The sequence below is a fragment of the Lissotriton helveticus genome, chromosome 6 (assembly GCF_964261635.1).
Source record: "Lissotriton helveticus chromosome 6, aLisHel1.1, whole genome shotgun sequence".
In the NCBI taxonomy this organism is placed as follows: Eukaryota; Metazoa; Chordata; class Amphibia; order Caudata; family Salamandridae; genus Lissotriton; species Lissotriton helveticus.
Window position 1 is genome coordinate 181569600 of NC_136067.1, and position 23868 is coordinate 181593467.

General features: G+C 44.2%; 1 protein-coding gene across 1 annotated transcript in view; it reads right to left on the reverse strand.

The window, feature by feature from the left end:
• The window catches only part of PAQR8 (progestin and adipoQ receptor family member 8), a 356398-nt gene extending 347559 nt beyond the window's left edge, over positions 1 to 8839 (reverse strand). The window contains exon 1 of the mRNA XM_078647589.1: positions 8747 to 8839. Coding sequence (XP_078503715.1) covers positions 8747 to 8817 — 71 coding nt within the window. The 5' untranslated portion in view covers positions 8818 to 8839. The remainder of the gene's footprint in view (positions 1 to 8746) is intronic.
• Positions 8840 to 23868: the final 15029 nt, after the last annotated feature.

Here is a 23868-nt window from a genome sequence, read left to right on the forward strand (position 1 = left end):
CCGCTCTTACCTGCACGCGCCGCGGCTGAATGTGAATATGATGGCACAGGGTTCAAGCAACGAGTCTCTATATTCTTACATACCGTGGGAGAGTATGTGGGGGGAGGCATGAATGAGAAATAGCAGAAGCTGTACACAGTGCGGTTGGCAAGCATTCTTTAGAATTGGAACCCTCCGACAATTACAGACAAGAGACTGGTAGCTGGTAATGCTCTGAAGCAGCATTCACTCTGATGGAAATAGAAATGTGAGTAGTGGTACCCCAGCAGAAGTAACAAGGATTGGAAAAGATACAATAAAATGGACTCGGATTCATGCCAGAGTCAGTTGTGCTGAGTAAGAACAGTTAACTTGGGAGACTGTTTTAAGTAGAAAGGGGGCAGGGACTTTGAGATGAAGTTGACCATGTGGCCCTTATTTTTGGTCATATGTAATGTTTCTGTGCTACTTCATGGGGAAGAAAGAAGGCAGAGGTCCTGGTGTGTTGCAAAAAGGAGAGAAAATGATGTAGCTGCTGTTCAGGCAGGAGATACAATGCAGAAAGGGCCAGACTAGCCACTCTGGCATATTCTTTGTGGGCTGCAAGCCAATGATGCTTAATTTAAGCTTGTGTCTGCAGGTGAGGCCCAACTGCATCCTTATTTAGAGACCGGTACATTTTTTAAACCATCAGACTGTAAAACTGAACTGAGAAAAAAACCTGCAACGGTGAGATAATGTGAAGGGACAGTATGTTGGTGGATGAAGGAGGCAGGAGCTGAAATCAAATAGACAGCCTTGGTTTTCAACAACCCAGCCTCGCCACGGATTTCCTCACTACCACCCTTTAATAGTGCCACTCAAGTCTCCATAACCACTCTCTCAGATGCATTTAATCAGTTATATAGCGCCACTCATACCAGTGCAGTTTGTCAGCACTTTACATCACACACACTACACAGAGGCAGTCAATCATAGATGTGTAAATCTGTATATAGGAAATGTTACATAAAACTACAGGGTGTAGGACTCACATGTCATCCATACATGTAGACAGTATTGTTTAAAAATGCATGGTCCGGATGTTGGAAAGAGGGTTATTAGTAGGGGCAAGTGAATATCTGTCCCCGGCAATAAGGCCACTACATCAATATATGGCTCAGTACCGTTCTTAGAAAACTATTCCCATGCTCAACCCTTGGTAGCTTGGCTGTGAGCAGGCTGGCTTAACTTCAAAGACAGGTATGTAAAGCATTTAAAAACACCAATTCAGTAAATAATTAAGACACAACACACAATAAAAATCCAACACCAATTTATAAAAATAGGAAATGTTTTTCTCTTTAAAATGAAAAAAATCCAATGTAGGGAACCGGAGATATGACTTTTTAAAGATTTAGCACTATATAGGACATATAAACATATAACGCCTATTGGTATATCTGGTCACGCTAGACCTGCTCAAAGTCAAAGATCCAGGCCAACCACGATGAAGCCCTGTGGGGCTACTCTTTGCTGTAGGTCTCGGTCAAAGTTTTTACCTTCTGACGAGCTACTGGTCAAACTTATGGAAGTCCAACCTCCTGAACTTTCCAGCGGGACGAGCCAGGGATCCAGGCCGGCACACAGTTGATGGTGGGTGGCTTGGCTCTCCTGGTTGGTCCTGGTCACCCTTTCTATGTTTGGAATTAGAAACTTTTACAGAGCTTTTTCTTACGGGGTCCGTTGATGCTCCACACTAGGCCGGATTCGGTGAGGGTTCACCGGCTTGGGTTTCCGCCTACGACCGGTCAAACTCTGGAAGTCGGACCCCTGGAGCCTTTCAGCGGGAGGAACCCGGACGGCAGGCCAACTCATGGTTGAGGGTTGCTGGCTTGACTGGCCAGGGCGAGTCGGTCCACTTATGGAGCTTTTTTCCAAAGCTGCTCCAAACTTCTCCAAACCTCTGTAACTTCTTTCTGAAGTTTCCCAAAGGGTCTCAAAGTGTCCAAAACTTACCCCAAGGGTCTGGAATCTCCAAGATGGTCCTTGAAGGGACTTCAGTTCCCAAAATTCACTTGGACAAAACCCTTACAAATTCATTGGTTGTTCTCCAAGCTAGGGATTCTTGGTGGTGGTGGTCCAGGTGTGATCTGTTAACCTTAAGCTTGCAGGGAGTCCACTATTTAGTCCTTTTAAAGCAAGGTAGTCTACAGGGCTGTAATTCCAGATTGTGCAACAGGCACAATCTTCAGTCTAGGGCCTGGCTGGTGCAAATCAAACTCCTCAGCAGGGATCCTTCTGCTCCCAAGTTTGAAGCAGCATCATCTGAGAGGCTCTGTCCCTTTCAGATATGTATTCCAAGTTCTCTGGGTCAAGAAGGAGGTCACTCCTGTTCAATTAGGTGCAGGGCAACGCTCCAGGGTATGACCACATCCTCTAAAGTGTGGCATTATTTTCTCCCAGAGAGCACAATTTCTCCAAAATTCATTATGGCTGATTTTCCAGCAGAGGGAGCAGAACTAACTAAACTAGCCTACAGGGTGGCTTCATCTACATAGTTCCACTCCCCTTACATATGGGAATTTCTCCTTAATCTCCCATCCGGCTGTGGGGCAGGGGGGAGAGGTGTAAATGAAAGGGATTTCTCCAGCTTGTCTCCTCCTTTTCTTGAAGAGCATTATCTACCCCTCTCCCTGACATTCCTATGCCCAGCAACCTCTCCTCCCAGAAAGGCTTCCTAACCTCAGGGGTAATTTATCACCTCTTAAAACAACCAGGCTAATCCACTTACCTCTTACCAATCAAGGCAGAGCACTAGAGGGCTGAATTGTGGCTTACAGACAAGAAAGTCTTATAACTTCTTGTCTGCACATTTTAGAATAAATTCAACAATACCACATTGCTGCATTTATCATTGACATTCTTCTGAGTCCTTTAATCCTAGTTTTATGGCTTTCCTTTCCCCAGTTATTAATTAATAGCCTCTTGCAATGTTAACCTATGGGCTGGGGATCTGCAACGGAAAAATTAACTGGCCAATTCCTCCAATACTAAGACCTATATATAAGGACCCTGCTTGTGCCTATAAGACCCCCAACCCTGGAATACCTAGGAAAGACTTTAGGGGTTCTGATTATGTCAAAATATTACAGATCCTCACTTCACAGTGCTCCTAGCACAAAAGCCGATTTTGGAAAACACTTTACTACAATGTGGGCAGTGTAATGTGCACATTCACTAAACCCAGGACATATAAAACTCATTTTATAAGGATCCTCCTTGTAGATACCTGACCACCCAGCCCTGTGACACCTAGGGGAAACCCTGGGGGTACCTAATATGCCCCAACATTGTAGTTGATCAATTTGTAAGCTCCCAAACCCAAAAGTCAAGTTTGGGCACAATTTGCATATTAAAAGCAGTCCTACAACACAGGGCTACTTTTAAACTGACCTCAGGCTTCAGCAGTGCACACATGCAAGCGCAGAAAGGGCTGTTGGCCTCTGAACTGCCATTCCCTATTATATTCTAGGGACTTAACAGTAGTTCTAATCCCCCTGCCATATTATGTACTACGGGTTTCTAGAAGAGATCATGCCAATCATAGGGGTACCATAACCCATAGTGCACCCTAGTGTATGTGGGTGTTTTCACTGTATTTTTAAGTGTCTCTTTCAGCATAGCACTGGCCCTGGGCCTGGTTTGGCAGAGCTCAGGGTCAGTCAGAGTCTGGTACCACTAGTATCAGTCAGCAAAAAGTTGGGAAGTGCCCAGGGCACAGGATGGCTTTGCAACACTAGAGAAGCACAAACTCTGAATTTAAAACATAACACCATGGTTGTGGGGTTCTCTTTAATGATCAGAATTGATTTCTATCCTAATGAACCCATTTTCCAACAATAGGTTAATGAAAGACTGGGGGAAAATCATAACGTTCTAATGTATACCTTGACGTTTTCATGCTCTTTGAAGACGGTTAATAGCTCACTGTTCAATGTTAGGATTTTAACTTATGAACTGCAAATATCAAAAGAATCTCTCAGACAAAAGCAGTAACTCACTGACCTATTTACATGATATGCATTTGGTGATCTGCGTGGTGCACGTTCTTTGCAACAGGCGTAATACCCCACTGTGGCTACCTTACCTTACCATGAGTCAAAACTTCCACTAGACAAACCTCCGATCCCTCTCAATAAAGAACATTAATCACCGAAGTTATCTTCACATTTATATTGTTGCCTGCAAATTGCTGGAGACCAGGAATGCAGCAGCAGGTACTTTTCAAACCATAATGCACTTGCAAACACAATGCCCCCATCCTAATTCAACAACCTCTGTTTGCTTGGTGCATGAAGATGCTAGATTCATATACATTTTCTTAAACATTTGATCTGATTACTATGTGAATGTAAATAACAACAAAGCATACATGCAAACTGTGACTACATGCCTGCTTTTCTCAATATTTCACTTCAAAAGTATGCAATTGTATTTGTTTAACGGGCGGTGTATAGGGTCACTGGAAAGTCCACAAGGTTGTCCCTGTCCCCCCAGAATTTTAGTGTCTCCTACGCCCCTGTTTGAAATGCCCTTATAGTCACTGAAAAAATACACTGTTAACCGAACAGGTACATATATGTAGAGCTAGGTACAGAAAATCTGGACTGACTTACCTATCTATCTTTTTTTATATTCTGTTCTCAATATTGTGTCCCATCTATATTATGGCTTTATGGCTTCATGGCTTCGGTGTTCAGGGGAAACATCTTGCCAGTTAAGATGAACAATGAACACAACACACATAACTCATGCCCCCAGCCATGTTGTTCTCTTGATAGCTCTTTTCTTTCTTTTTGTTCTGTTAGCCAATTGGTATTTTGAGCATGGTGGGAGACGCAGGTTATGGTGTGATCGTTGAGTGCATTGGTAACCATAACTGGTAAATTTGAATGGTCTTTTGCATTTTGAACCAGAACAATACCTGTGATTTGGTCAGTGAATATGTGCTTAGAAACAAAAAAACAGCAAACTGCGTATTATGGTATTAGATTGCTGTGTGCAAAATACTTACAGGGTTTACTGCATCTAATTTTTAAACTTAATTGCTTTGCAAAGTGCCAAGCTGCTAAAGTTGAAAAAATCTTGCAAAGCAGGAAAGTGGCCATTTGAGGTTGCAGGAACGTTACTGCTGCTGCCTTTGACGAACAGTGTGCAGGAATTCTTGCAAAAGTAAAGTGAGGTCTGTAGCTCATTATATGATGTTTATTGTATTAAAAAAATCAAAATTGGACAGCACCTGAAATATCAGATTATCCAAACACTGTGTTAGATTTTTTGGGCTGATGCCCATTCATCTTCATGGCCCACCCAGGCCTCTTCATGGCCTTCAGGGAGGGCCCAGTGTATGGGAGAGCTGGACCCAGGCCCGGGGTGACAATATTCCGAGGGGCGCAGCAGGGAGCTGCCTGACTTAATGTTATGCAAACAGCAGCTTGTCTATCCCACTTGGTCTCCATCGGGTCCGTTAAAGGCTTTGTAGTTAACCCTTAATGTACCTCAGCATAATTGTTAGCACCCCATTTATCCCCATCATTCCTCCCATCTTCCTCACACTCCCTGCCAGCACACAGCACTGACCCCCACAACAAACACCTAATTTTCTTTCCACCTAGGGCGCTTTCCTGGTCAATCCAATGTAGAGCTGGCCCTGACAGCCTTCCTAGATAAACAAGCATTTGCAATGCACTAGGTCTTGAATTTACGCGAGTTTGAGCTATTAGCATTGTAAATGACAATGCATTTTATTTATGTTTTGGGTTTTAAAACATAAATAAAAGGCATTGTCATTTACAATGCCAATAGCTTAAACTTGCGAAATGCGAGACCTATTCCATTGCAAATGCTTGTTCTTGCACCTACTATAGCCGTTGGCTTACTTCACTGTGAGTGACTCTATTCTGCTTTTTCATAAGGAGCACATACCCACACCAAGTAGTTCCCATCAGTGCCAGAGGCTATTGTAGCAATGTGTACTTTTTAAAACAAAATACATTTTAGCTTTTAGCAATGTTCTTGTTTTTAATATGCGACGTATATACAGAGGCCCAACTGCCCCAACAGTAAAGTTGTACAAAAGTCATGACGAAACACAAAAAGCACTGGCAAAGTCAAAAAGCTGGCAGTCAACGCCGGACCGGCTTATTTTGTTTACATTCTGATACTGGTAACCCTAGATATAAAATGGAAAAAGCAAACCTGCAAATACCAGAATACCTATGGCCTAATCTAGAACAGAATGAATTATTTCCATCTGACAATGGACGGCCTGAGATCTCTAGGACTTGCGTAGTGTTGATCTAAGCTGTGAACCTTTTCTGTATGACGAGCACTGTGTGATTCGAACTACAGGTACCACAATGCAATAAGGAATTCAATTTGAAGCAAGTAAGGTATTGAACAATCCGGAATTCAATTTGAAGCAAGTAAGGTATTGAACAATCCGGAATTCAATTTGTAGCGAGTAAGGTATTGAACAATCCTCAAGAAGGGGAGTGGATTGTTCAGTGAAGGGGGTAGGGGTTTGTGGGCGGGTGAAGCAGTGATTTAATGACAGCAGAAGCGGGGGCGCTGAGTGACTGAAGGATGGGGAGGGGCTCTTAGCGTTTCTTCCAATCACTTTTCCTCCTATTTAACGCAGTATGCGATGGTTGTTTTCCTTAGAAGCTGTTTTTTTTCAATTTTCGCTGGTTTATGCACCTGGTAACATTACTTTCTCTTAACTGTATATTTAATTTGGATCTGTTGTGTCTTTGATTCTGATACCTGTGGAAGTTTGCGGAGTAGGATAGGCTTGGAACATGAGTGACGTTTAAAGCATGGTGTTAAGATCGGGTGTGGTCATTTATGTAGCGTAAACCAGCCCTAATGATGCTCTGAGGCGCTTTGTGTGCGGGTAGCACTCTAATACTGATGCTGTTTGTCTTACCCGGTCTGGCTGAGTAGTTTATTTATTGGTATGGATGGCTAGCCAAATGTGTTTATTCTTAAGTTCAAATTGTGGGTTACAAACCACTCTTTAGTGCGGCATTATTCGTCACTCACCCTGCCACCCACCACAATCCACATTCCTACTACGATTTAGGTTGGGGGGAAGGGGAGGAGCAGAGTCAAAAGGTAGGAAATGGTACATACAGCCCTACTCCAAATGTTCTTGGCGGGGTGGGAACACAATGTAAGCACCCTGGTACGTATTTAAACATATATTTTTTATGTCAGCATTGCGAGCCCTCACTGGGGTTCTCCAACCCATATCTCTGACTATGTAGCCAGGCGTGGACTCACGTAACATTGTCGTGCCTATTGTACGAGAAACTCGATAAAGAAAATAGCACACGTACCGTGTACCAACTAAGTAAAGGGGCCAGTAGCCATGGGTGGTTCCAAATGAAGACACAAGGCCGTACTAAGGAGGAACTAACAAGCCTATTAACAAATCCGAAGGCAACATTTACGAAAGACAATGACACAAGCCAATTAAAAATATGGGCGGACAGTGGGAGCGTTTTCTCTCTCATACTCTACTACAGCAGTCTTGCAGAGCGAGCAGTGCATGCGCGCTGCTGCTAGGCTCTACTTAAAAATCCTGGAGCCGGGCCTGCTCTAGGCAAGCACACAACCTCACACTGGTTTCAACCCATTTGTTATGTTATGTTATATTAATTTGTAAAGCGGACTAATCACCCAAGAGTGTATCCAGCCGTAAGTGAAGCACCAGTAGAGTCGTGTGGCACACAGAGAGCTAGGGACATATACCAGTCGCACTGAAGCTGCTCTTTGCCGAGGAGGCTAAAAATGGCCAAAACTGGTCTGGGACTGTTTGTGTTCCCATCTACAGGCAACCTGGCCTGGCAGACCGGATCAGACAGTTCCTGTTAGAGCAGGAACAAGCTTGATTTGCTCATGGTTGGCCTCGAGTGGCATAGCGGGCAAAAAAATAATTGACTAGAATGCGGACCGCTGATATTCATTACAGCATTTTAACCAAACCATTTTTCTACATAGTCTGTAACAAAAAAGGTATCTAAATTATTAAAAGAGTGCAATATAAGGATAGTTTAGCGGTTACTTCAGACCCTTCAAAAATATGTTTGCGATGTATAAGACACAGCTTTGAAACCTGGTACCCAGGCACAACATTTCCTCCTTCTTAGTTCAACAACATAAGTGCCACTGTAATGGGCAGTTATAAAATGAACTGAATTACTGGGGAAGTAATCTCTGTATTAAAGCCAGCTAAGTTAACGAAGTCTGATACTGTCTTTACTCAGTTAGGTTTGGTTCACGCTGCATACAAACACGTCTCATTCGGTCCCATGCATTTCAAAAGAACATTTAAGGAGCCTCGACTTTTTAATATCATTAAAGCTCTGAAGGGTAGATTTCTATAGAATATATTTGCAATCATCTGTAAGATCGACCATCAGAAACACAGCCAGCAGAGTCCCCTGCGGGTCTCTTTGAATATCAAGCTGTTTTTGAGTAGAACACACAACTTTGACAGGAAAGCCCTTGTCTGACGGTCTAGCGGTGTCCAGGAGTGCCCCAGTGTTTTCTTCAGGCTGACCCACGCGTGGGTGAGGCTGAGAGGAAACTTCTTCCTGACACACGGTGTACACTAACCCTCTCTCCCCCCGCGGTCCTGCCTTCCTGCTGCTGGCACGATGCCCCTCCGCCCATTGTTCGCAACCTGCCCACAGTGCGCGCGGTCCCCAGCGGTACTCACCCCGACCCGGGCAGGGATGGGCAGGGAGCCTCCCGTGCGCCGCGCAGTAGCCTTGGATACCCTGGACGCATCCGCTTGTTGCTGCTGGCTCTGGGGAGGGGTTTGGCTCCCTGCCCAAAGTTGAGCGAATGGGCGAGGCAGCCAATTCCATGCTCCGGGGTGTGGCTGGGCCCCGAGAGCAGCGCGCATGCGCAGCCTCCTCCAGCATCTGCACGCAGAACAGATACAACAGCTGTAAACCGCTGCTTCCCCGCGACCAGCATTCAACCCCCACCTTTTAGTAAAAGCAATTACAGCGTTGCTACTGTGTAGGCTCAAATATTCATCAAGTCCAGGGCATTTTAGTGTGGAGTTAAACTTTAAACAACATAACATTATTATTATTATTATTATTAATTGCGTTTTGTTAAGCGCAAACAACCCGGAGGCCTCGTAGCGCTACCTCCGTGACAGCTCACTTGTTTTGAGCCAACCCGCCCCGAAGGTGGTGGAGCGCTTCACGTGAGCAGCAGTTACATTACAAAGGACACATTCATGTTTTTTTTTTTTTAGGTTCGGGGAGATAAAGTGATTTGCCCAGGATCACTGGATGCTGAGTGGACACAGGCATGAACCTGTTTCAAAGCTGGCAGTCGGCATCTCCGGCCGTTACGCCACATCCCGAAATATTTGAATTAAGATAAACACCACACATTATATCTTGTGATGGACTTTAACTGATTGGTAATTAAGGGCTGACTTTGCAACGGGTCCCTCTTCGGTCGTGTTTTCATGTCCCGAAGTTTACAAGCTAAAGCCCCGATCGATTTAGAAATAAATTACTGTAAAACCGTCAAGGCAATCTTGCCAGCAGTAAGGTCCCTATTTACATTTCACGTTTTGTTTCCCTTTGCATGCCTTCAAATTATTTGTATTTTTTCAGATGTTGTATGTGTATCAATCAAATAAACTTTATTCGGTTTTGATTGTAAAAACCATAAAAGTTACACAAATACAATTATTTTAAAACTGTTAAAAAGGAATTAATACATAATTTCATCCAATTTTCCTATGCCATTAATACATCAGTTGAGATAATAAACATGCCTAATAGTACCAACATTACAAATCCATACAAGACCTAGATTTCATAGAAGCTTTTAAAAATCCTACTATATGAAAGATACAATCTTCTTTCAGGAGTTGCAAATATAGAAGGGCCATTCGAGCCTGTTTAAAATTCATTCTTTTTAAAATGGGGACCAGGAAGTACTTACGGGATATTACATACAGATTACATAAAAACTTAAAGTGCAGCAAGTCCTGCGGAGACAGACCGTCACAGCCGCAGGGAGCTAGCACTTGGCCACTACTAAAACCCCTAGGTCTAGCTAACAGGAGGTGAAAGAGGTTCATCTGGAACCTCGTTAGCAGAAACTTCTCATGTGATGACAGAGACCCCAAGAGATAGGGTTCCGTCATCTGGGTTGTTTTAAGCATTAGGTACATCCGGACCCTAGATTTCTGCACCTCCTTAACTTCCCTCTCTGCTCTCCTAAAAGTGAAAAAGGCAGATTTAACGAGTTCCACATCCTTCTTGACAATGGCATCCAGATTAGTGAATAGTTCCACCCACCCTATACCTGCACAGCTTTTTTTGATATACTTGAGCCAGGGGATACGGGCCGAGTTATCAGTTGACATACACTCCCTTAGTATTAGATGGTTGAGAGTTAGGTCTTTGTTCAACCAACATTTAAGCCAAAAAATCTGAGGACGCAGGGCAAGAGCATCACTTAGATAGGGGACCCCTAATTCCTCGTGGACCGCTAAATTGGATGTTCCATGCGGGAAGCAAAGTAAACGTTTTAGGAAATCGTTTTCCACGACCTGTAGGGAATCTACGACTGTGTATTCCCAAATTTCACTGCTGTAGGTAGCGATGGCCAGACTTTTAGCTTGGTAAACTTGCAGCATAGCTCCTGTAGGTTTCTTCCCTAATTTAGAGGCAACATTAAAAATTGCAGTGTTTACACGAGCCAGATCCCCTTTTTTACTCCCAATTAGGGGGCCCCACTTGAGTTGGTCGTCAAAAAGCACCCCTAAATATGAAAAAACATTTGAGCAGGGGATCTTGACGGAGCCAACACTAAAATTAAAGCTCTTTTTTGATTGGTGCCCCACTTACATGACATAGGACTTAGAGTTATTAATTGCCAAGTCCCGGTCGGACATAAAACTTGAAAACATGGTTAAGAGGGCTTGCAAACCCATTTCAGTCCTGGATATGAGGACGGCGTCGTCCGCATAAAGCAGGACGGGGATGCCACACCGACCTACATAGGGGTAATCCACTCCAGTTGCCCTTAATACATTGTTTAGTTCATTAATATAAAAGTTAAATAAAAAAGTCGCTAAAATACATCCTTGCCATACCCCCCTCTTGATTTCAAAATCCCTGGTGACCCGCAGGTCCTGCGAGAACCTAACATTAGCTTTGGTTGTCAAGTGCAGGTCCTCGAGAAAATTGATTATACTGTTGTCCACCCCCATTGCCCTCATGGATTGCCATAGTTTACCCCTGTTCACACAGTCAAACACAGATGACAAGTCCATGAAGGCAAGGTGGATGGTTCCGGGACGAGCAACAGTATATTTGCTCAGGATCTAATATAAATTGATACATTGAGCAACAGTAGAGCGGCCCGGCCGGAATCCGTATTGGGAATCTGACATTATCTTATGATCCTCTGCCCATGTTGTTAACCTTTAGAGAAGGACCCACCCTACTACTTTGACCACAGAATCAATAAGCGAAATTGGTCTGTAGCAGTGGGTACTATTTCTATTACCCTTCTTGAAGACAGGGACTATTGTTGAAGATGCCCATGATTGGGGGCTACCATTCCTTGCTGCTGCGTTAAAAACAGACTCCAGTATAGGAGCCCAAAACGGGGGATCTGACTTGAATAGATCGGGGAGAATCTCTTCTGGGCCAGGTGCTTCATTAATAGATATGATGCCATCTAGGATCTCCCCTTTCTCGAAGATTAATACTGGAACCTGCATATCCTGACTAACTTGGGGATTAGACTCGGGAGGGCATTCAAACATGGTTTTAAAATGATGTACCCACTCCTCCTCAGTAATGTGTGAGTCCAAGGCCCTCCCACCTTCCTGATCAAGGAGGGGTCGATTCATAACACTCCAAAACCTCGCACTGTTCCTGAGAGTGCTCGAATCGATCAACTCCCTCCAAGCTTCCTCTTTCAAGGCACCCTTCCGTTTTACCAGGGCTAGCTTATATTCCTTTCGGTGGGCCCATACCTGAGATTGAAGTCTTGGTTTGGCTGCCAAAGCCTCCCTCAACCTTTTTGGAGCTTGGGAACAGTGGCAGTCAAACCGTCTAGGGCCCTGAACGATATTTCTTCTTACTGGAGCATTTAAAATGTTTCCCACGGTATGCGCTATTGACTCAAATGCCCCAAGAATCTCATTTGGGGGGGAATCCCTTAGTTAGGCAGACGTCTAGTTCGTGTGCACAGAATGCTTTTATTTCCATGTAGAATTTCTCTGGAGACACCTGCGACCATTTTAATCTGCGCTTACCGTCCGTTGGTCTAAGTAGACCCCTGTTTTGGACAGTCTCAGTCTTAACAGTTAGCGGGCCCGTCATAAAAACAGTAAGTGGCTTGTGGTCGCTAAACTCACTCTCCACAATATTAAAACCATGAAAGAACAGTTGCAGCGAAGAAGAAATGAAATTAAAATCAATGAAAAAAGTTGGTACATGAAATTTGGTATGGGGATCATTCAACGACATCAAAGCCACCATATCCAGTACATTTAACATGTTATTCAACAATTCCCCCTGAGCATGATGTTCAAAATGAAAGCCCCACATATGGGGGCAACCCATCTCAGAGATATAGGATGTTGCTGGGTTACCACAGGGGTATATATTAAAATCCCCGGAGACCATAAGATTATGTAAACTATAACGCAGGTTTCCTCTTATGAAGTCTACCAGCGTGATGATGTTACAAGTCGCATACGGACGGCCACTGAGTTGTAGAAATTGATAATACCCCATCTAGTGTCCCCCCTTTTAGCGGACAGTGCCAGAATTCCATGGTGAATGGATGGCAACACCTGGATCTGGCAGTCAACAGCCACAGAAATATATACGACTAGCCCACCCTTTGATCTTCCACTTGTCGAGGTAACAGCCGGGACAAAAAAGCCTTATATCCTTCCAAGAATAGGTCACAGTCTACTGATCATATTTCTTGGAGGCTAAATATCGAGAATTGTTTCACATATTGCACCCACCTCGGATCTTGGAGCTTGTGGGCCAGCCCTGCGGTGTTCCAGGATAAGAAGTTATTAGATCTGACTTCTGGGGCCCTTGCCACTTCCCCCATGCGGGACTGGTCCCGAGCTACCTGTTCCAGCTCCAGATGTGAGGACTCCCTTAGTCAATCACAATCCTCTAGGCCTGTTAAAGCCACATACTCAAAACACCGTCATGGGTGCTCGCGTGGCTAGAAACATTATTATGGCACGTAGAGTCAGTTGGATAGGGAGCTCACGCAAAGTGGGCTCTGCAGACTGTGTGATTGTACATTTTGATAATCCCCACTTTGCAGGACGTATCTTGTCCAGGGACATTAGTCTTACCCCCTTACTGGGGTCAGTGATAAGGACTTTACCCCTGGGTTATTTCTACAGGCCAGTTCCTCTCGGGGACGTGACTGAAATTGGCCCAAAGGTCCCTTTTCAAGGTGGTTGGTCAACCAGATTAGCTTTGGGACAACAATCTACCGTCAGGGCGTACCCACTCTCTGAATTGGATAACTAGCTTGGCACTAATCCCCTGTCACGGTCAAACAACAGATATGTGGCTTTAACAGGCCTAGAGGATTGTGATGTTGTAAGTGTAGCTTTTTTCCATGCAACATATAATTCTTGTAAAGTGATACTCTGAAGTAGTTGCCTCCACGTGTCTCGGTGAGTTCAGGTTATGAGGGTGGGTGTTGATGATGGGGCATGATTGTGAGTTCTGGAGCTGAGGGCTGATGCATTAACAGAAAATGTACTGCGAGACACCCAAATACTGTTTACGGCACACTGTGAAGCACAAGATTTTCCTTTACATGTTTTAAACCACATCCATAATTACGCAATCTGTGCTTCCTGGAAAGCATTCATAGTTACGCTTCTTTGGCCACGCCCCTTTTACAGATCCCTCCCCACCTTTCTCAACCCACTTAAAGCACTGCCCTGATGTGAGCCAATAACACCTACACCCCAGACTTATGCTCCACCATAAAACACTTGCAGTTTCGGAACTTCCTGATTTCAGTTTGATGCAAATCTGGAAGAAGAAGCCTGTATAACTCTGTTTCTGATGGAAGAGGGAAATGGGTGGGACTGTTTTCAGAAGACAAGTGGTTATAGGAAGCAGACTGGCCAACGCCTTAGTGCTTCTGCTGGTAGATGAAAAGTTAAAACATCTCCCTGCTATTCCCGTTATGGACTTTTTCTCACACATATGTATTTACTGGAACTGCCAATAACAATAAAGGGAAAAATAATTTTAGTTCAAACCAGATTAGACCTGTCAGATTTATTTCTCAAACAATGTCAGTGATTTTTGTGCAGGCTCATAGCAGTTAATGGTCTGCATACGTAATTTGTTGTTATATTATACCCTAGGCCTTATGTTCCCTTTCCTATTTTCCTGTTGGGCGGGCCCCTTTATGCGATCTCATGTGCCTTGTGCTCATTCGGCTTTAGAATGTTGTTGTTTGTCGAGAGGGGAATTTAAGGTCAATTAACAGCACTGTGTTGTCAAGAGGCGTGCCAGGGGGAATTGCATGGCTTACCACTTATAACTGGACAGGCCTAGGGATCCTCTAATCCAAGGCCGCTTATGGCACGTTCATTTCAGAACAGGAAAGGCTAGCGGTGTCCACAGAGTGTTAGTGCTGTGTGGCGTATGGCTTCATGCAGGGCTTTAAGTGGAATGATACAATCTCATAAGGGGCGTGGTCGATGTACTTATGGGTGTGGCTTAAAAACACCTAACCTAAACACCTGTGCTTGGCCTAGTGCTGGTGCCCAACTGGTACTTTGCTGTTTCTGTAATCGCATTCAGATATATAATACAACAGGTACATTACACGTACCACAAGCCAGGACAATTAGCTTTGCCAATGGTTGTTAGTTGCATAAAATAAATAACCACCAGCTATGGCTTCGTTGTATAGAATATTGAAAAGGCTTCTATTCTGAAATTATGAGATTGTAAAAGAACTATAAGGGAGTCTCTTTGAAGTTATATCAAAGGCAGTGAAGGGTGGCACTGCTGCAGAGTTAAAAATGTCACCCTGAGGGTGAGGGCACAAATGGAAAGCCCTATAAGGACCCGTCTCAGCACCTGCTTTTTAGAACTTCCGGCAGGACCCTACCCACTTAAGCCATGCTTCATGTATGTGGAAAAGGTACTACAAAATGGCTCCTTGATGACTAACTACATTTCCCAACAGTCTTTGAACTCTCATGTTCGGAGACAGCATGTTAATCATGGATCTTTGAGTATAATTTTCACTGTTTTTCCACCGCAATCTTGCTGGGAAATCATGCTACAATGTTGCTGCAGCCTGGTCCTTGCTACTTGGATTTAGGGTTTCATTTAGCAAATAACAGTTGCTTCTTTGAGAGTCTGTTGGAGAACAGCTTTGTGAATACAGAGAGATGTGTGCTGAAAATTAAGGTACAAAAAAGCTACCTTATTCAATAATAATAAAAGCAAAAAATAAGGTCCGAAAATTAACCAAGCACTTAAACACTAACCACACCCTACTACTAAATCAAAAGCACACTGAACAAAAGTTCAGGTAAAATGATACAGAAGTTATGAAAGTTGAAGAACTTTGAACTATTTTGAACATTTGGCTTTACAGATTTTCAAAAGTTTTAGTAATCATTAGCATTTGAACGTGGGGTTGGATCCTGTGAAGTAACAGGAAGAATTCTCATGTCATGAAAATGGCCACAGATGTTATGATTATGCGTAAGGTGCTTGGAGTTCTTAGTAAGAGAAATATGTATTGCTAACAATAGGATCCACAGAATATTAATGCCAGTTAATTATTTTTCTAATTTTAATTTCTTTTCTAATAGGGCAAGAGCCAGGTTAAACGAAGGACCTATTTGGAGTTTACCAGATGAGATACATGGACGTCATTTGGGAGAAGTCAAAAGTTTTGGCTCCTCTGAGGCCAGGGATCGCAAAGGTAGTCCCAGGAGTAGCAGGGGGATATTTAGAAGTCGGAGCATCCCCTGACTACTCCCAAATGACGTCCCTGATGAGATGCTCTGCAAAAAGTGGCAAATATCCATCAATTATATCACCACTACATAGGCTCTAATGCACATTTGATAGAGTGCACAGGATATCCATCATGTTTGAGACAAAATGGGCTGTCCGCCAAACTCTAAATAAAGTCCTAAGCTTATCTTCATGAGAAGTTAAGAAGCTTGAGGTTGTTACGTTTCCAATAGGAAGGATTGTTAACCATATATAAAAGTAATAAAACATAACGGGGAGTCAGAGGAATGAAGATTTATTGGTCCATCCTCCCAAATATCCAATAAACAAACAGATGATATCCAGCAAAACAGGCCAATAATTAAACCCTTTAAGTTGCCGAACTCAAGACAAAGTTTTTTTAAGTCAAAAGATGCCCTTTTCCTTAGATAAAAGCCCTCATCTATGGAATGCTTCTTCATAGGATTTTCATGTCAACCTAGAATAATTTCACTAGGATGGGCCGAACGATCGTCCGGGGAGTTCTAAATAGGAAACACGGATATCTAAGCATCAAGAATGAGAGATAAAAAGTTGCCTAAACATACCCCCCAAAATAAAGTATTCATCTCTTGTTGTGCTTCAGTTTCAGAAAGTTCAGTTTCATACAAGAACACAGAGTTGATTACATAGGGTTATGTTTAAGGTACATATTTCTCCTAATAAGGATAGATGTAGAACTTTCATGACAGGTTACTAAGATATCTCATGGCGCCTCTATATAAGGTTGTGGCCTCAATATCTCGGCCTTCTGGACATCTGAGACCCGTGGTACATTGAATGGTTCAGTGGTTCCTGGGCACCATAAAGTGCTGCAAGAGCCCTAAAACTGGGGACTGTGAGCCTCACTCACCTCATGCTCTTGATTTTCTGATTGCTGATCCTCACCCCTCCAGCACCAAAATGGCCGCCACCAGTCTGAGCGTTTACAACTGCCTTTTAATGCTCTTCCGCTTCTAGTCCAGTTCAGGTTTTTATCCTTTCTCTTTTCCTTTTCCATCATAGGTGTCTGTTCCATTTTTACTTTCTGATTTTCCCAATCCATTATGGTTCCCGTCATGTGGTGCTTGATGTCATTTCCCTTTCCTGCTCTTTTGCTATATAAAAGATTCAGTCTGGCTGGAGGGTGAATCACAACAAAGCTGTGTAACTTGGTTGCTTTTTTGGCACTCTGCACTTGCTGATCATGACTCTTCACTCCAAAAATTCCCGCTATTTCATCCCTGACTCCTGGTTTTCTTCAGTCCATTGAAGATTTCATCCATCAAGGAGGTTGTAGGAAGCTGACTCTGTATATGCTATACCAAAATGAGTTATAGTGTGCACAGAGTCCAGGGAGTCCCCAGAGGTATAGCAGAGGCTAAATTGGGTAAGTACTAACAGCTCTTTTTGTGGTAGTGTGGGCGAGCAGAAAGACTTATCCAGAGGGCATGTTAAGCATTTATTTTATTTACTCAATCAAGGACTCATACACACTCAGAGACAGAATCCAGACCAATTAGGTAAGTATACAAAAGAGATATACTTATGTTTTATTTTAGAACCAAGCAGGGCTTGGCACAGGTGAGTAATATATACTTTCCAAATGCCAGACTGTTCAACGTAATGCAGTTGTGCTTGAAGTTACAGTTACATGGTTGTATCACTTTTAAATGCAGTTTGTATCATACAGTAAGTATTTTCAGATTACTTTTGAGTTACTTTGGATTATTTTGAGTACCAGGGGTGGGATGCCTAGATACCACACCTTAGGATCTCTACATACAAGTTAAGTACAACTTTTTATGCTTTACTATTGAGTTCACTTTTCTACAATACATTAGCAGTCCCACACTTAGAACAACTTTAGGCCCAAAATCTAATAACATGGTTTTCAATGGGAGAAAAAAATGGCTATCGGTTTGGGAGGTAAGTACTCGACTCACGAGGGTGAGCTTTAGGGTTTAGGACCAAGGTTCCTCAAGGCTTAGATGGGCACTTGAGTTGCACCACCAGCGGCACTGGGGCAGCCGGTTGCAAAGTGCAGGGGGCCAATGTTAGCCAATAGGGCTAAGGGGGCCTAAGGTTAGGGACCACTGACGAGCAGTCCCCTCGGTTGTGGGAGCCAAGCTCCTGGGGTTAATGTCAGCACCGCAGGGGCCAACAACCAGCACAGGAGTTGCACCACCAGCAGCAATTGGACGGCCAGGTGCAGGGTGAAAAATGGATGTTGGGGACTCTGTACTTTCCAATGGAGACCTTCAGTTTCGGAAAGATGCTGCAGGCTCGGGCAGGGAGACTTCCTGAAGGCAACCACCAACTGGAGAGGTATGCTGGGATCTTGGGGGATGCCTGGACACTGTCGGTTGGGCCACCCAAGGTCATGGGGCTTCGGATGCAGGGGTGTCTTCTGACGTTGGGGTTTCTTACCATCTCCGGTAGCAGTCAGGGAAACCTTCAGGTTAAGGCTGGATGCGATGTCGAAAGTCTTGAGGGAGGTTGGGGGTCACCAGATCCCAGGTCAGGATTGCTGGGGAGACCTACTTGGGGTGTTGGGCCACTCAAACCCGGGCCATGGGCGTCTGGTGCAGAGTCATGCAGAATCGCAGAGCTGACGGATTTGGGATTCTGGAGGTGAGTCTTTAGTTGAGCGAATCTGATGCTCACAGGAGACAGAGTCTGTGGGAAGTTCGCAGGACAAGTCCTCCAGGATCTGGGGCGTTGCTGGCTGCTGGACTCACCGGTGTTCTTGCTGAAGGAAGGTCGTAGACAGGGGCACGGCGGTAGGGCTGGGGCCCAGGCAGTTGGTGTACTCTTCTCCTTCCTGGGTCAGCATGGATCTTCGGAATCTGAGGAGACAAGTTTTAGAGTTGCCCCTAACTGCTAAATTAAGAGCTGTTAAAGGAGTGTGCAGGTCGGGCCAATGGGTCCCTTCCTGGGGGTGGGTACACCCTCTATTATACCAACTCCAGTGGGAGGGGGCATGAGCCTCTTCCTAATTGGCTGAGTCGGATGTACACTTCACCTCGCCTCCCCTCCCTGAGGGGTGGGATTGGCAAAGGTGAGCTCACCTCTCTTCCTAGATTGGGTTTCCTGCAAATTCTCCCACCGAAAGTGGGGGCCAGAAGCGGTGGGAGCCAGTTGCTGGGGCTGCAAAAGGAATGAACAGCGCCCAAAGGCGGCAGGCCTTTGAAGCTTCATCTCTTGTGGACCTAGCCCATCCTGGGGGAGTAGGCATGACACCTCTGCCCAGGATGGGGTTTGCTTCTGGACCCAGAGAGTGGAAGCTCCCTACCCAGTTATCCATAAACCTGTCTGGTGGTGGAAAATGGCAGGCAGCCATTCAGAAACCATACCAGGGCTGGTCAATTTTCAAGTGGCATCTCTAAGATGCCCTCTGAGTGCTTTTTACATTAAATCCCACACTGGCATCAGTGCGGGTTTAATGTGCTGAGAAGTTTGATACCAAAGTTCCCAGTTTTCAGTAAAGACATTATGGTGCTGTGAAGTTCGTAATGACAAACTCCCAGTACCATATACTCTTAATGGCATTACTGCACTTACAGTGTCTAAGAAGGGTGTTAGACACTGTAGGGGTACAGAGCTCATGCCTCTGCACCCTCACCTTAGTGTTAGTGCACCCTGCTAGAGAGGTGACTTACCTAGGCCTTAGGCAGTGGATTGGAGGCATGACACACAGGAATGTGTGCCATGTCGACGCTTCACCTATCTCTGCACCAAATCACGCAGCCTGCAGTGGCAGTGTGTGGGTGTCAAGGTGCAGGGCATCTAAGAGTGGCACAATAGGCGCTGCAGCCCTTAGAGGCCTTCCCTGGTCACAGTGCTCTTGGTACCCATGGTACCTTTTACAAGGGGCTTAACTGTGGCCAGGGATGTGCCAGTTGTTGATACAAAGATACAGTTTTGGGAAAGAACACCCTGGTAAAAATAAAAAATTGTGGGGGTTACCATGCAAAAAGGGGTATTTTTCCACAGAGGTTTTTAATTCTGTGGCCTTTTCCTCTTGAGAAGGTGGCAGCTTCTTGAGGGCATGTGCCTACCACATGTTCTAGTGTGTTATGACATTGTGGCTTCAGGAAACAGTTGACCTTACCTCTAGCGTCGGAAGCCCATGATCCAGATTGTGGATACGTTTTCTCACATGAACATATACCCACTTTGAGCTGCAGGCATCAGTGCCCAGCAGAGTGACAAAGAAAAGTGGTGGCATCAAATGTCTCTGTTTTCTCTCTAAGGCCCATTCCTCTCTCTGCATTTCTACTATTGGCCCTCCTCTGGCCATCGTATGTTGTCAGTGGTGGAGACAGTGAGAGATGGGACACATAGGGAGATTGCAGCTCTTTTTGGACTGAGAGCAAGACCGGGTGAATTGGACACCACCCACCCCCTTACTTTCTCCACCAGACCATTGATATTATTGAACCAATTATTTTGGACATTATACGTTTTCAGCCACTTGTGTTATCATGCCACCTCCTTGGAAACAATCACAGCATTTGTTTCCTGAAGCTTATGGTTTATTCAAAGTAAAGCAAGTTTCAAACGCCTCCACAGTACAGAATGTGCCTTGGTCACAATTCTGGATGAATTATGATTAATCATTAGGAAGAACTCCACAGTGGCTATTATTTTATTAGATGTCTGTAAGAAATCGGGTTATTCGTTGAAAGGAGTGGAAGCCCCACTCAGGCAACAACCACAATACTTGTCATGGTGCCCCACAAAAGTCACTAAATAAATATATTCTTAACCCTCTGGCAGCCTGGCACAAAAGCATTCAGGCTTGACTTAAAGGCAATATCTAGAGTGCTTATGCAGCAAACCCACAGTAATAAAGTTAAAACACTACACAAGAAAACCCCCAACCCCAATTTAGAAAAACAGAGTACATTTTAATAAATAAAATAATACCAGAACAACAAAAATCCAATCTGTAGAACTGGAGATATTGATATTTAAACTTGTTAGTGAAAAGAGTGCCTACAAGCACAAAATGCCACTCTTGAAAAGTTTTTCAGATATTATTTCACTGTCTAAATGAAATTATTTTTCTATGAAAACAATGTATATATAAAAAATAAAAATAAAAAATTTCTTTGAATAAATAAATTTTCCTTGTGGTTGTGTGGGCTAGCTGAATGTGCGATTAGAACTTTGTTCTTCTGGTATTTAGGGAACACCCATTTCCATGTTTCTCTCTAGTATTCTCGCCCTGGCGGGTTGTTTCCCTCTTGTCATTAATCTTTAGATTCAGGGTCCCTCTTTTGTTTTTCAATTGAGCGTCGTGGGCAGTCATCACTGTAGCACGAAGATACGGTCTTCGCTGGAGGATTGAGTTAATTGACATGGACGGTCAATATTGATGTGAATTGCAGCTCTCACGCTGCTCTTCACACTGACAGTGAGCGGTCGCTGTCAGCGTGAAGAGCAGGTCTCATCGGAGCATTGCATTGGTCATCATGATGGGCGGCAGAGTTTCGTCATGAACGGGCCCATTCGCTGTTATGTTAATATATATTTGTAAAGCACCAAATCACCAGCGGTCTCTAAGCGCTACCACAATGACCCTGAACCCAGAAGTCCCCTACTGCCAACTGATCGAGCAGAGGTGGGGTAAGCTTATCCAAATGCCTCCCTAAATAAGATGGTTTTCAATTTCTCCTAAAAGGAAGTATCGTAGCATCCCCACGTAAACTCTCCGGTAGCTTATTCCAGAGCTGGGGGATCACCATGAAGAAAGCCCCCCCCCCCCCAGCATAGCTCCGTTAAATCGCGGACAGGTCAGCAAATTTCTCCCGGATAAACGAAGACAACGACTAGGCACATAAGGCTTCAATCGATCTTTTATATAGCTGGGTGCTGCTCTATACTGAGCTTTGTGTGCAATGCACAGGCCCTTAAACCTGATCCTCATCTTAATCGGGAGCCAATGTAATTGTTGTAGCAGAGGTGTGGTGCTAGTTCTTCTTGGCAGCTTAAAGATCAGTCTTGCCATGTCATTTAATGTCACCTGAAGCTTCCCCAGGAGTTTCTTGGAGACCCCAATATAGACTGCATTGCCGTACCATAATCCAGGCGTGACAAAATGAATGCTGACACAATGGTACGCATAGTGGTAAATGACACCAGGGGTACCAGTTTCCAAAATTGTATCATCAAACTCACGCAGCTCCTCACAACCGCAGCTTCCTGATTGTTCATTGTTAGCTTGGTATCTAAGCTGATACTCAAGCTCTTCACGACTGGCACTGGTATCGGAGTGGTGCCAATCTCTTGTGGCCAGAAAAGGCTGGACCAGGGGTTAGCCCCTGTGCCAAGTGTAAGCACCTCTGCCTTGTCCAGGTTTACCCTAAGCGAACTGTAGGTCATCCTGTTCATAGTGAACCGGAGGATGTTCTGTACATTTAGCTGTGCCTGGGCAGAATTGTCAATGCGCACAATTAGCTGGGTGTCGTCGGCATAATTAACCACCTGACAGTCCAGTTTTGCCAACGCTTCTGCCAATGGTTGAAGATAGATATTAAAAAGCAACAGTGACAATGCCTAACCCTGCGGGACCCCACATGGCAAGGCGCCATACCTGGATGTACAGTCACCCAGTTGGACTTTTTGGGACCGCAGCTCCAGGAAGGAAATAATCAATTTGAGAGCTGTCCCTGTAACTCCCAGCCATCGAACACGGGTCACCAGCTGTGCATGGTTCACCATGTCGAATGCGGCTGAGAGGTCCAATAGGATCAGTGAAGAGGGTTTTTTTTTGTTAGCTGTGTGTTATATTTCTATAATGCTAGCTTGCAATTTTACACATTTGTTAATGTTTGGAATGGTGCATCCCTATGATGCACTAGAGATTCTAATATGATGTCACCGCTCTGACACTGTTATCAGTTGGTCCAGCTGAGTCTGGCAAGAAGCTGTTTAGGATCTTTCTCTGAAGAATAAACCTACTTCAAGATATACCTATGTATTGGATTTATTACATAACAAATTTGGCGACGCTTACTTCTTGACCAGACAAGAGGAAGAGTACACTGGTTGGAGGAAGATAGATTATCCTAAACTAAAAAGGAAAAGAACCCAACTCGTTGAATAAGATGACCTTTCTGCTGTAATGGAGGTGAAATTGACAACGTTGATTTGTTTTTTTATTGTTAATTTCTTTCCTTTTCTAGTCTTACTATAAAGGGGGGAGATGTGTTATATTTCTATAATGCTAGCTTGCAATTTTACACATTTGTTAATGTTTGGAATGGTGCATCCCTATGATGCACTAGAGATTCTAATGTGATGTCACCGCTCTGACACTGTTATCAGTTGGTCCAGCTGAGTCTGGCAAGAAGCTGTTTAGGATCTTTCTCTGAAGAATAAACCTACTTCAAGATATACCTATGTATTGGATTTATTACATAACACTGTGAGCCCTAGCTCATCCAGCACCAAGAGCGCAGTGCTGTTGTGAGCCCTAAATCCAGCTTGCCGGACATGTAGCAACTGGTGATCTTCCAGGAAGGATGAGAAAATCCGAAGCACATGCTGTTCAAGAACTTTGGCCAAAAAAGGGAGTCTCGAGATAAGTCGAAAGTTCTTTGGATTCTTTGTGCCTGCCCCTGCTTTCTTTAACAGTGGGATCATCATAGCGTATTTAAATTTGTGTGGGACCTTTCCTGTAGCCAAGGACAGATTTAATAAGGACAGCACCTCCGGCCCTGTTACCGGAAGGCCCATTTTGTACACACCTGGAGGGCAAGGGTCCTCTGGTGACTCCGAT